Source organism: Macadamia integrifolia, chromosome 10, assembly GCF_013358625.1.
Source record: "Macadamia integrifolia cultivar HAES 741 chromosome 10, SCU_Mint_v3, whole genome shotgun sequence".
NCBI classification, from domain to species: domain Eukaryota; kingdom Viridiplantae; phylum Streptophyta; class Magnoliopsida; order Proteales; family Proteaceae; genus Macadamia; species Macadamia integrifolia.
In genome coordinates this window covers 20,586,766-20,600,352 of record NC_056566.1, presented here as the reverse complement: position 1 = coordinate 20,600,352, position 13,587 = coordinate 20,586,766, and the positions used below count along the sequence as shown (strand labels likewise).

General features: G+C 38.4%; 1 protein-coding gene and 1 pseudogene across 2 annotated transcripts in view; one reads left to right on the top strand and one right to left on the bottom strand.

Annotated features, from left to right (window-relative positions):
* Positions 1–5,688: 5,688 nt before the first annotated feature.
* Positions 5,689–7,528, top strand: LOC122092457 (annotated as a pseudogene).
* A 2,558-nt stretch (positions 7,529–10,086) lies between these two features.
* LOC122091525 (histone acetyltransferase GCN5) overlaps positions 10,087–13,587 on the bottom strand; it is a 49,190-nt gene continuing 45,689 nt past the window's right edge. For both annotated transcript variants that reach the window (XM_042661527.1, XM_042661526.1), the window contains 2 exons: positions 10,656–10,797; positions 10,087–10,567 (listed from right to left, as the gene is read on the bottom strand). In XM_042661527.1, coding sequence (XP_042517461.1) covers positions 10,501–10,567; positions 10,656–10,797 — 209 coding nt within the window. In that variant the 3' untranslated portion in view covers positions 10,087–10,500. The remainder of the gene's footprint in view (positions 10,568–10,655; positions 10,798–13,587) is intronic.

Here is a 13,587-nt window from a genome sequence, read left to right as displayed (position 1 = left end):
AATATTATGCTTTATTATATAATTACTTTATTACTGCTTCGGTGGATCTTAATCAGCAGATCTAAATACAATTTTTTTTTTTTTGAGGAAAAAAGTCAAATTAAAATAGAGAGAATAATGATGTGGTAGTGAACGCTTTTTAAATATATTTTAGGTAATTCCATTTAAATATGTTATGGAGATCATGGATTTAAATCAAGTTATTGGGATCGGCACTGGTTCTGATTAATATTAATATCGATACTGATATAGATCGGTTAATAAAGGTTGTATTGGATGATTTTGCCTTTACTTGTAGAAAAAAGTTATCTTTTGAACCATTTTGCCTTCATTACTAATCAATACATCAATACTATATTGATGCTGATATGTATTGATCGATACATTTAATATGATTCCGATAATTTGAACCAAAGACTTTTAATTTATAAGAAAATAAGCCAGATATACATTAGTCTTGTAGAAGAAAATCGATGTATTTATCAAAATCTACCAACTACGGTGTCTCCCTAGACAAGACATGTTTATTTTTAGGTAATAAAAAGATAATATATTTTATCACTTGAACATGTAATCCATCTATGATGCATGCGTGACAAGATGATACGCACCGGAGAAGGAAGGGGTGGCAAGAAAAAGAAACAACAGTTATATAGAATAAAAAATGGGCAAATGTTTTCTCTCCGCAAGAGACCTCTGCACCCACACAGAGGGGCATACACCCCTAGGTAAGGGCAAGGTGGTCATTGCATGCCATTTTGTTTGTGGCACAGGACCTCTTACGGACAAAAATCTTTGTCCCATGAAAAAAATATAACAATAATCATATATATCTATTTAATAATTGGGAGAGAGAACGCTCTCAGGCTACATAGTGTATGTTTGCGCCTTGTTTTATCTATCTCTCTCATCCTTTTTATTGAAATTACATATCTAGCTTGGCTAGTAATTCCTTTTGTGGGAAGAGAGAGATAGATACAAGGGGTTGCTACTATATGCTACACAAGCAAATAGTGAATTCAATCCTTAAATAATTTTATTGCTTAGGTTATTATTATTGAATTATATTGTAGTTTTATTATATTGAATTTAATTTCTTACTATTCAAAGTAGGGGTGTAAAAACTTAATCCAAACTGAATTAATCAGAAACATCAAATCAAACCAATATAAGACAAAGATAATAGAACTAAACTGAAAAAACTGGACCGAAATCAATATAACTTGATAAGAAACCGACAGTGGTCCAAAATTCATAAAATAAGTCGTCTTGAAGTGTAGCATACATTAGCACTCCTTATGTCTAACTCTTTCCTCCTTTTATGAAATAACATAATCGTCCATGTTATAAAACAAGAGAGATAGAGAAAGGGAGTGCTAGCATACACTACACTACTGCATGGAGAACCTTATCCCTTCATTTATTAACTGTTATTTTGAAATTTGCATTATCCATTCTAAACATTTCTCAAGATGCATGTAGGTAACCCATCACCACTACCATATAATTAATTAGATGCCCATTTTTTCCTAAATTGGTGGGGTGAGCACATTTATCATAATTCAGATGGAGATGTGGAAACCCTCACCCACACATAAAAATCCTTTGTGGTGAGGCAGTGAGTGGCAGTAAGGATTCAACGGCTTGGGTGCATGCCGAAACCCTCCTAGCCATTGAATCTTCACTACCACTTACTGCTCACCACAAGGGATTTGTACCCCATCCACCCCTCCGCCGTGCCTAAAATCATCCCAAGCGCTGCTAATGTGGCTACTAAGCAAGCGTTGCTAATGTGGCTACTAAGCTATTTCTTTGGAAAGCTCCTACTGAGATGGGAAATTCCTCGATAAAGCTGCTACTACCAGGTGAACTCATATTGGCCAAAGTGGAAGAGAAGGAAATGGTAGAGTAAATAAATAAAAACACCTATCAAATTTTAGTTGGAAAAGGATTTTGTCACCCAACAACGACAAAAACCCCATGTAAAACATGTCGGCCCCTTTTCCTCATTTGTCACTTTCTAACCTATAAATGGATGGAAATACAAAAGAAATATTCTAATACACGGTGGATCATATAATTTGAAATGATTTCTTAAATTTTATTTTTTTTACAAGTATAAACAATGAGAAGGATAGTGACGACAATTTAGACGTGGCTCTGCCATTCACCCGTCTAATAGATGATTCAATTAATCCATTCATTTTACAAGATAGCCCAACCTGGCAAACTTGGTAGACTTTTGATTTTCAAAATTTTAATATATACATAATTTAATTATTTATTTTTAAATTCTTTTACATAATATTATAAGTATTATAAAAAAGAAAAAGAAAATAAGAACACCATTTTCAGTCCTTAAAGAAGGTCTTTACCACACCCCCCCAAAAAAAAAAAAAAAAAATTCATTAAAGTAAGTATCAAAGAAAAGTTACTGCCCCGGGTCTATAAGAATATTCTTACACAATTTCATCCTTAGATTGTTACCTTTGGGAGGGAGGAAAGCTTTTGCTTTCTCATCTCAAATATACTCCAAAAAAAAAAAATAATAATAATAAATAAATAAATAAAAGAAAGAAAGAAAGAAATCTATGTTTGAAGGGCAAAACATTTCAATTTTGACTCAATACGACTAACCCATATCTATGTCAGATTGGCTCATATATCTAATCAACTAAGACCTATAAGGATACCTAAGATTATGATCCTCCCGTCGATGTGAAAAAAAAAAAAAAAAAAAAAATCAATGCAGAGACCAGTGAGAGCATTAGTAGAAACATCAATATAGGTGAGATTTTTTTTCCTTCCAGGAAGAGTGGGACGGTCATTTTACCCCACCATGTTGCCTTTTAGGTTTTTTTTCCTATTATAATTCACCAAACATATAAATAACTTTGCCCACTTGTGTGTGTCTATCTATGCTGAAACACAGGTGGACACACCCTCACCCAGATGCCTTCGTGTGCCCCATATTGGTCTATGCATCGGTGCAGTTCCCATGTAAGTGAACATGATTCTAATGTCCAAAAAACATTTCTCCTATTAGGAGATGTGTTTTTGGTTTAAAAGCACACCCCCACGTCTAGACAGATATGCGAAATAAGCACCATTATCCTCCTAATTGATGCCCAAACATACATTCTCATTGGCCACGACGTTGAAGCAAAGTCAGGCTACCAGATAGAAAATATTTATCCTATTATATACATTTCGTTAGGCTCTGACTAGGGGTGTCAATTGGTCGGTCCGGCTCGGTTTCAGTCCGGGTTGAGTTGGTTTCGGTGTGGGAAAGCTGAAACCGAAACCGAACCAATAAGGAAATTCCAGTTTCGGTTTGGTTTCGGTTTCGGTGCGGTTTGGTTCCGGTTTATCTTCGGTTTCTTAAATCAATTTGTAACCGGGTTGGTTTTGGTTTTTGGTCCAGTTTGGATTCGACTTTCCATACAAATGTATACAAAACTATGCAAATTTTGATTTTTTTAATGAATTTTGGAGTGTTTCGATTTCTTACCGGTTTGGTTTCAATTTCAGTCTGGCTTTTGAGCCGGTTTCGATTTGGTTTCGGGTTCATCTACTCCAAATCGAACCAAACCAATAAGGCTTTGGTTCGATTCGATTCGTGTTATTATCGGTTTGGTCTGGCCAGTTTTATCGATTCGGTTTAGGAATTGACATCCCTAGCTCTGACCCATTTACCCAAAAAAAAAGTTAGGCTTTGACCCTTTGGAGGACGCGTGGTACATGCGCAATATCTAGTGGCTATGTTTTTTTATTTTATTTGTTCTACGCAACAATGCCACTATACCACCCACTAATTCCTTCAACACACCCAAAAAGGGCCTTGATGTCAATTCTCATTCCCTCCTTTTCCCTAAAACTACGGAAAGCTCCTTCATCTTAGCATAAATTAAGAAAAAAGACGTTGGCACTTTGCACTCATAGTCATGAATGAACACCCCCAAGTTCCCAACCCTAAATGTGAATAACTAAATTTTCCTACCAAAAAGAAATAGAATAACGAAATTTGAAATTTCTATCAGGCATTATATGTTTCAATATAAAGTGCCTATATCTAAAATAAAGAAAGGAAAATACAACGCTAAAAATTGTCATCTAATATTTTACTTGTTAAGAAATAAATTGTCTAAGACTAACAAAATATGAAAAAAAAGAGCGCCCCCACACTATCGTTTAGAAATTAGATTCTTACTCCAATAAAAATTAAAAATTTTTTTTTTTTTTTATAAATAATTATACAAGACATTAAATATTGACTTAAGTTTTTTCTCATCCCAAGGTGAAGAGAAAATCTCTTCATCTAGAATGATTTGAATGCAATACTCTAGAACTAATAAGTCTCATCCTTAATTCACTCTCGCTATTGATGATTTCTCAATTGAATAAAAGGATAAAATCTTATGGTTGAAGAGATTCTTTCTTCATCGTAGGGTGAAGGAAAACTATGTTCTTGAGTACTACTTCTAAAAAAATGAGAAAAGTTACTCTCCAATGGATGCCTTCTAATAAAGTGGAATTGATAATTGAGAACTACAAGGAAAGCTCGGAAAAAGATCCTTTCCAATTATTGGGCTGCTCAATTAGCCATTTGATGGCTGGGTAGAGTTGGAGATGCCTACCCATGTTAAGATGCATGTGCGAGTCCTCCTAACCTTTGGATGGCTAATTGGGCATTAATTGGGTGGCCCACTAATTGAAGAGAAGTCGGATCCAAACTGCAATGCTTTTGCAAAGTGTTTTTAGGGACTTTCTAAATGACACTCCGCATGTGTATTTAGAATTTGATACCTAAGGTGAGCAAGTCCAAGGTTAGGGAAAATTGGGGATTGTGTCGATAGGCGCACGGTCCTAAGTTCGATTCCCCATCTATGCATCTGCGATTTAAGTGGAGATCGTATGATGGATTGCTGTGCTGGTCTCCCCGAGGATTAGTCGAGGTGCATGTAAGTTAGCCTGAACACTTAGGTTAACAAAAAATAAAAAGAAAAGGAAATGGATTCTCTATAGCACCCCAGGTGCAATAGAGGTACCAGTGTCTCCCTCTCATGATTTCTTCTTCTGTTTTCTTTCCCTTATTTCTGTCACTTGTTTAATACTCGTCACTCTCATCATTGGGGCCTCTGTTGGACTAGGTGGTGTGGGAGAGCATGCAAATCCAAAAAAAGAAAATAAAAGAAGGGTGAATAACATTGTCGGTTTGGTGTAGAAAATGCCTCCACAACTTATGTTTTTAGAAATGCCCCTGCGTTAGACAAACATGATTCCTTTTCCAAAAAAAAAAAGTAAGATAAATTTTTTTATCCAAGGGAAGCCCTTGCACCCCTGCAGGTGCACATCCCTATATCTAGGTGTAGGGTCAATCTCGATAAAAATCACTTAGCCCAAAAAAATTAATACAAACACTAGAATAATGTAATTACTGATGAATTTAGGAGTGTAATCCATTCTAATCAATAGATTTTATTTATAATAAAAATAAAAATTATGAACTTACCAAAGTGTAATTCTCATTTTATTATCGCTTATTACTTTTTTTGCATATGTGGTTTGTTTAAGATTTTGCTTACCTTATCCATTGTTACACCATCGTCTTCAGCATGAATTTCATTGTCTTTTTCATTTTGTGAAAATTAACAGAAGCACTAAATCTGACGTGAGATATTTGACCAAATACAATATATACAGAGTGGATCCCCACACCTGACAACCATCACCACCCAGTCATGGCTGATGGCTCACCTCTCTCTCTCACCTACAAAAAACTATAAGAACCCAATTAAGCTTTCAGAATTAACCTCCTTCGCAAAGCCACAGAAGAAGAAAACCCAAACTTCATTACTTGGGGTGGTGGTCGACTCTCTTGGGTCGGTTGCTTCAGGCCGCTTCTGCGTCACACTTCTCGCAACCGTATCCCGAGTGCCAATGCATTCCCCAGCGGACCCAACCACCGCCATTGTCACCACCACCACCACCACCACCACCCCTACCAGCAGCATCAGCTCCGGTGTGTTGCTAGGTAAGTATCGCCTAGGTCGACTCCTCGGCCGTGGCTGATTTGCGAAGGTCTATTATGCTCGTTCTCTCGCCGACGGTTCAGATTTAGCCGTTAAGGTAATGGACAAAACCATAATCCTCAACACCACCGTTGAACCTCGCGTGATTAGCGAAATCTCTGTAATGCGTAGACTTCGACACCCAAACATAATCAGAATCCATGAAGTCATGGCTACAAAATCCAAAATCTACATAGCCATGGAATACGCCAGAGGCGGCGAATTGCTCTCCCATATTTCCCGGCGCAAACGCTTCACCGAACCCGTCGCTCGCTTCTACTTCCAACAGTTAGGCTCAGCCCTTCACTTCTGTCACAGAAATGGCGTTGCCCACAGAGACCTAAAGCCGCAAAACCTCCTCCTCGACGAACAGGGCAAACTCAAGATCTCCGATTTCGGCCTTTCAGCTCCACCGGAGCAATTGAAAGATGGGCTTCTCTACATGGCCTGAGGAAGGCCGGCATATACAGCCCCTGAGGTCGCCTGCCAGAAAGGCTACGACGGTAACAAGTCGACGCTTGGTCATGCGGCGTCATCCTCTTCGCCTTCCTCGCCGGATTCCTCCCTTTCGACGATTCCAATATCGCCGTTATGTACTGGAAGATTCGCCTCCGGGAGTTTCAGTTCCCGTCGTGGTTCTCAAAGCCAACAAGATGGATAATTTCTCGGCTATTGGACCCTAATCCAGAAACCCGGATCAGCATGAAGAAATCGTTGCAGGTTCAGGATCAGGATCAGAATCAACAAGAGATGCAAACCCTTTTCGATTTGCAGCTAACAATGTCGCCAGATAAGGGGGCAATGAATGCTTTCGATATTATATCCTTATCATCGGGATTGGATTTATCGGGTTTGTTCGAAGGAAAGAGGAAATGGGCTAAGAGATTTACATCAATGATAGCATCCCAAGAGAGACTGTGGACAGAGTGACTGAGGTTGGGAAGAAATTAGGATTCACCGTAGAGAGAAGGAAGAAAAGTGTAATTGGGTTGGGGAAGGAGAGAATGGGATTGTTGATAGAGGTTTTGGAGGTGGCTCCTTCGGTGTTTATGGTACAAGTGAGAGTGGGGAATGGGAAAGGAGGGATGGAATTGGTGGAGTTGCGGTGGGGAGAGTTGAAAGTGGAGCTTGAAGACATGGTTCTTGCTTGGCACAACGAAGGTTTCTGAGAGCTCTCACTGTTCCATCCGTCTCTGGACGGTTTTTGCTCGAACCACTGAGCAGATCTATTACTACAGGGCATATCGGCTATGTGTTATTGTTTGTTCCTAATTGAGTGGGTGTTTGGTTGTATGGTTGGTACTGGCCTGGGTAGGTCTGTACCTTTACCTCTTTTAGTGTTCAGATCTTACAATTGCCAAACAATCCCCTTGGGATGTTTATAGTCTTGAGCTCAAGATGGATTGGAATTGTTGTATAAATTGAGGACTAGAGGATCCATTATTTATTGTGAACAACTGTAGTGGAATAAGGAGGGTCCTATTGTCAGATTGTAAATCATTAAATAATCATTTATATTGTATTTCTTATATTTTCTTCTTTTCTAAATCACCAAAAATCATCCACTTATCTTATATTTTTCACAATGTAGTTCTTGCCTTTGAGTTCCTCTCTCTCTCTCTCACACACACACACACACACCCAAAACATTGAATGGCTTATCTGCCTATAGTCTTGGATCAAATTCTTGTTATTTGTTTTGATTCTGGATTATTTCATTCATTTGAGTATCATTATAATTTTAAAAAATAAAATGTGTCATTATTATTTAGGGCCACGATAATCGATGCATGTTAATTTATTACATACATGAGCACAGTCTATTTATGAGTGATTAAGGCGTAAGTGGAGATAGTTCCTCATGTATATAAAGGTGTAAAATGATTTGAACAAATTGATGTGGGATTATAACTCTATGACTCTCAAGATCTCAACAAACCTCAACGTTTCGTTGCTAACATGATTCAATTGATGTTCAATCTGCAACTATTTTAGATTGAATAGTATACCAAAACACTTTGATTGGATTTAACACCTATTCCCAGAATGAGAAAAAATCCCCACTCTGCAATATATCATCAGATGACCCCCCCCCAAATTATTCTCTCTCTTGCCTTGACGACCTGATCATGTGAATAATACAATTCATCATATCATCATTGATGTAGCGTGATAGATTCTTCCCACACAGGCAACATGAATAATCCTCTCCCATTAGATAAATTTACTTCATTGTCATGCCAACAAATAGTCCCTTCTTTTGTTCTATCATTTGAGAAGTACGGCAACCTATCCCTTGATCCTAGAGAATTCATAATATCTTATGCTAAAGATATACTTAAATCCAAATCTTTTTTATGACTTTTTCCTACGGAAACCATTTTTTATCTTTAAAAAAGTTGAATAAATATTCTAGTGGCCATTGTGTAGTTCATGCATCAAAGCTTAGATTGACCTCCATGAACCAAACCCCCTAAAAAATTAATATATAGAAAAATAAATTCTGATATGAGATATTTTATTATGCTTGAGATCAGACAGTGGACGAGCCACACATAATGTATAAATGAAATTAAAGAATTAGTATATTAATTTATCTATGGATAATAAGGAAAAAAGAAAGTAAGCTTAAAAAATATTAAAGTGACCAGAAAAGAAAGAACAAAACGAGTAGGTTAAAGCTGTTTACTTATCAATATTAGAATAAGCAGGGTGACTGTACAGTAGACCATGTTCTCTTGTTAATGTCATTAAATACTAATGCTCAACCAAATTCTCAACCCAACACCCCCCACCCCAAAAAACACAAGAAGGTAAAAACCAATAAAAGAGCATATTCTTCCGGCACATTTCCCAAAATATCCCTATGGAAAGCATAAAATAGTAAGGGAAGAGGGAAGAGTTGGGACATCAAACAATTTTCACATTTATCACTCACATAGTGGCTGCAAACAATTTTCACACTTATCACTCACACCAACTGTCCATGGGTCTTAGTCGCCAACGTGCTTAAACCAAGTAGTGTGCCCAACCGTCACCTAGAAGATAAATGATTAAAAATAATATATATATATATATATATATATGTAGCCAAACAGTGATGGTAATTCAATAAATAAATAATGGCAAGGGGTTTTGATGTCAAGCTGCGTGACCGTGCTCCATCCAAAAGGAGGAACAGGGTAGTGAGGGAATCATATCACTGCCCTAGGTGAGAGGACATCATAGCTCCAAAGGATTAAATTGGTGCTATGCTAAATTGCTAACCATTGGATTAATTTTCTAGAGAATTGAGACGGACGGCAATGAACTTCCTTCGAAAAAAAAACACCTAATGAACAGCTTAGGGCATAATACTGTTTTGTTTTGTGCACTGGACGCTAAACAGCTCATAAAGTTCTTCAATAGAGGCAAGGAATCGTTATAACACGAGTAATGGTAATCTCGTCATGGATCTACATCCTATCCAGAGCGGTGATTACTGAGGACTTGCCCATAGTTACTAGGATGATCGCCACGTATCCAAGAGGTGATCCGACTCTTGACGCCTCTTTCTATGGTGCTCCTGTTCTGATCAATAAAAGCTCAGCCTTTAGATCATTGCTTGGACATACAATGTTCCAGGTAGCTATGGGCATGACCTTTGGCGATTACCGTTCAGGAGAGAAGCCAGATCCTCTGGTCACACATTGGGGCTGGCCTCTAATGGGCCCCAGCTTGAGAACAGGCTTTATGTAAAGTGGGTCTCGGAACCACGAACAACAAAATGTAAAGTTGGTCTGAGACCCATGAACAGCTTCAACAATCTAACACCAAGGACCCGAACAGCTAATTCCACTTCAGGTCGGACCACAAACTGGGCATCAACAAAATTTGGATTCCTAAGCAAACTTCACATGGCAGTAATTAAGGGCATAATGAAATGGGATCCAGATAAGAACATAATGTAAGCATGGCTTCAAAGATTGTTATCCGAATTGATATTGGTCTGATACCATCCTGAACCGAGACACAATTGGATTGCCGATACTTGTCATTTTGAATTTTTTTTTTTGGGTATGATCTAGAGTTCCAGACTACAGTACAATCTTTAGATACATATACAAATTTACTGAACAATTATTGTACTGTCAAGGAGGACTAATAAGTTAGGCTGATTACAATATCTTAATTTTCCCAGTTTACCCAGGCAGAAAATTTGGTCAATAGGATCTTCATAAAAATGTGCTTGTTAGAAGAAGCAATAAATTACCATGGTGGACTCAGTTCGATGACATTCTTTGCTGAGGGTCACATGTATTGTACATACATCACTGCCTGAATGTAGTAGATCAGCTGTTACTACTGAGGTTTGCTACATGATTGAAGGAAGATGAGCGTGAAATTTCTTTGAGAAAACAGCTTCCAGCCTGACAGTCTATAACAGTAGTTACTGCTGAAGTTTGCTACAAGATTGAAGATGGGCTTGAACTTTGTTTGTGAAAACAGCTTCCAGCCTAAACACCAGAGCAAGTAGAATAATCAGTGACAATACTGGAGAAACAGAGTAAGGAATAGTCTTGAAATTCGGAGCACCAGACTTACCTGGTTGCACATTTGTAATATATGGTTTCAGGAGAGTTATAGGTGCGTGCATTGGCAAACATCCTCTTGACATCCGCAACAAACATCTCGAATGTCACATAATACTGCTCCGATTCCAGCCTCTTTGACATTGTCTTCAAATCTTTAGTACCAAAAGAGTTGATTAAAATATGTCCAAACCACCAGGATAATGAATTTTCTTAGTTATTCAACTCTTAATTTTATTATAATATAAATACACAGTAATGGAATTGAAGAGAGGAGAAAAATGGAAAAGAAGAAGGAATACAAAGTTTTGGAATCTACATAAATGAAATCCAGCATTAATCATATTAGAATTTGTGAGATATTGAAAAGTAATATGAGAAAAATTTGACCAAGTCCTTCATGTAAGCTACTGTGATAATGCACAAAGCAGAGTGAAGAATAATTGTTTAATGGAAAATTACCCCCCAAAAAAATTTCTTCAGAGAATTCTATATGGACAGCCAATTGTTTAATTTATGCAGCTTCATAGCTCATAAGATTAAGGGTAAAAAGTGGATCGATTTTTTGGGCAGCAACTTTTTCTAGTTCATGTGTTGCTGCATTGAAAAGGGTCAAAAGTTGATGGGCAGCAAGTTTAGACCGGTTTAATAGCCTTCTGAATTTCATTATGGCTGCTGTGATATGTGTCCACGAAGGGGGAGGGCTGGGGTGGAGTGTCCCCATTGTGCAGTGAGTCAAGTCATAGAATTATTATTTCCTAGATTAGGTTGTTTACTTTCCTAGTTAGAATACGTCTTTAGTTTCCTAGTTAGACTAGGATTGTCTTTCCTATTCCACCTACAGTTGTAATTGCTTAGTTCTATTTTGAGTATGTAATATGTGCAAGACTATTATATAATTGGCTGCTCCTCTCCTTGCAGTTTCTCTTCTCTTCTCCCTCAATTTCTAAATCTCTTCTCTCCTCTCAAGTTACTGGTTTCTAACAATGGTCAACATCTCCCATTTCGGGGAAATTTTTGGCATTTTGAATTGAATATTTGGGAAAGGATTCCCTACTTAGGCAGGGCCTGGACGGTCCTGGCTGCACCTGTTTTTTGATCGTATGTATGATATGATTATATATAATTGTAAATTATATATATTTTGACACATTTATTATATATACAGGGACGGGATCAGCCCCGGCCCAACCCTGGGCCTGGAAATCTCAGTCCTGGCCCAGACCCACAGGCTAAAAAACCAAGCGGTATCAGGGTGGGATTGGGTGGGCTTAGGCTCGCCAGGCCAAACTTGCACCCTTAGCCTTATCAGTTTGCAATGTGATTTCTATTTTCAGTCACAATTAACTTCATAAATCTATGTATTCTCCATGCATCAATCACAAGGACAAAAGAATGATCTACAAACAATTCCTCCACCAGGATGCTTAAGCGTAGCTTAGGTGAGCACCAAGTCGGTAAGGCGGGCGTCTTACTCTGGCATGGGAGTTGGGAGGGGGGGATTCAATTAGGGATATGTATGTAAAATACTTGTGGGTATCTTGACATTTTATCAAGAGCATTTCTCTAGAGGTCTTTTGGTGGCTTGCAGCTGTGACTGTAGATAACAAGGAACTATTGTCAGAGTTGAAGCGCCTTGGAAGAACCGAGAGCACCAATTGTACCACTAGCCATATGCCGGCCATGTTGTTGGTGCTGATGCAACTCTGCAGCAGCGGCAGGGCCATTGAATGGCCGCCTTGGAAGGAACCGAGGGCACCCATTTTATTGCCAGCGGCAGCGGTATGTTGGTCATCTCGTTGGTGCTGATGCAGCTGTGCAGCAGTGGCGGACAAGTGGTGAAGAAGAAACTTACCAGAGTTTTGATCGCAGTAGCACCACCTACCATCGTGGAAATCGCCTCCTGATCTCCTCAGTCCCGTCCTCACAGCTGGCTACAGCTTTGCCCTTTTTTTTTTGTCTTGTTTTTACTTTCTAATATGCATGGATTTAATCCCATGTTTCTCAATGCATAGTAACTCTGAACACATGCAAATTATAGTCAGAAATAACATCAGTTTTAAATAACAAAAAAAAAAAAAAAAAACCCTGAAGTTGCCAACAAGCAACTGAACGCCTACATCAGCAAGAAATGCTTTGTTACCTAAGCAGCACCTAAGTGACACCTTGACAGCTATGTGATGCAGATGTGGCTGGTCTCACCTGGTTGGACCACCATAACCGGCTTTGGAAGCCAAGAGCCAAGAAGAACCAGCCCAGGCCGGGTTTTTGGTCCAACAAGGGCTGGTAGTTAGTTTTACATTATGTCTTTTATTTGTCTTTGAGTAGGATACGTAGGAGGTAGAGAAGTAGATTTCTATTTGCAGTCTAAGTAGGAGTCAATTTCAGTTTTGGAGTCTTAATTAGGAGCCTTTTATTTTCCCTTTATATACTTGCATAACTCAATGTTTGATTTTTACAGTGAACTTTATTTTAGAATTAGTGAATTTGTGTGTGGTGTGTGATCCCTTCCCCCTCTTGTGCGATTTTCCCTTTTTTCCCTAAGGCTACTCCATCAATTTGGTATCAGAGCTGAAGGTCCCCATTCCCCTTCTTCGCTTCCATCTTTCCTTCCCTCCCCCATTCTCTGTTTTGGTGGTTACAGAGACTGAAAATATATATATATATATATATATTTTTTTTTTCCTACCCATCGTTCCAACCGAAACCCCAACCCCAACCCCATCCCTTTCCCTCCGTCTCTCTTCTCCATTCCCATTCTCTATTCTGTTCCTATAGGGACTGGATTAAAAAAAAAAGAAAAAAAGAGAGAGAGAGAGACTGAGAAACCAAATCAATTCTGTCCAGTAGAGAGAGACTCCCCCTATCTCATCACCGCCTCCTTCCTTTCACCACTGCCTCCTCTTTCCCTTTCCACCAGCAGCAAAAAAAAAAAAAAACAAAAA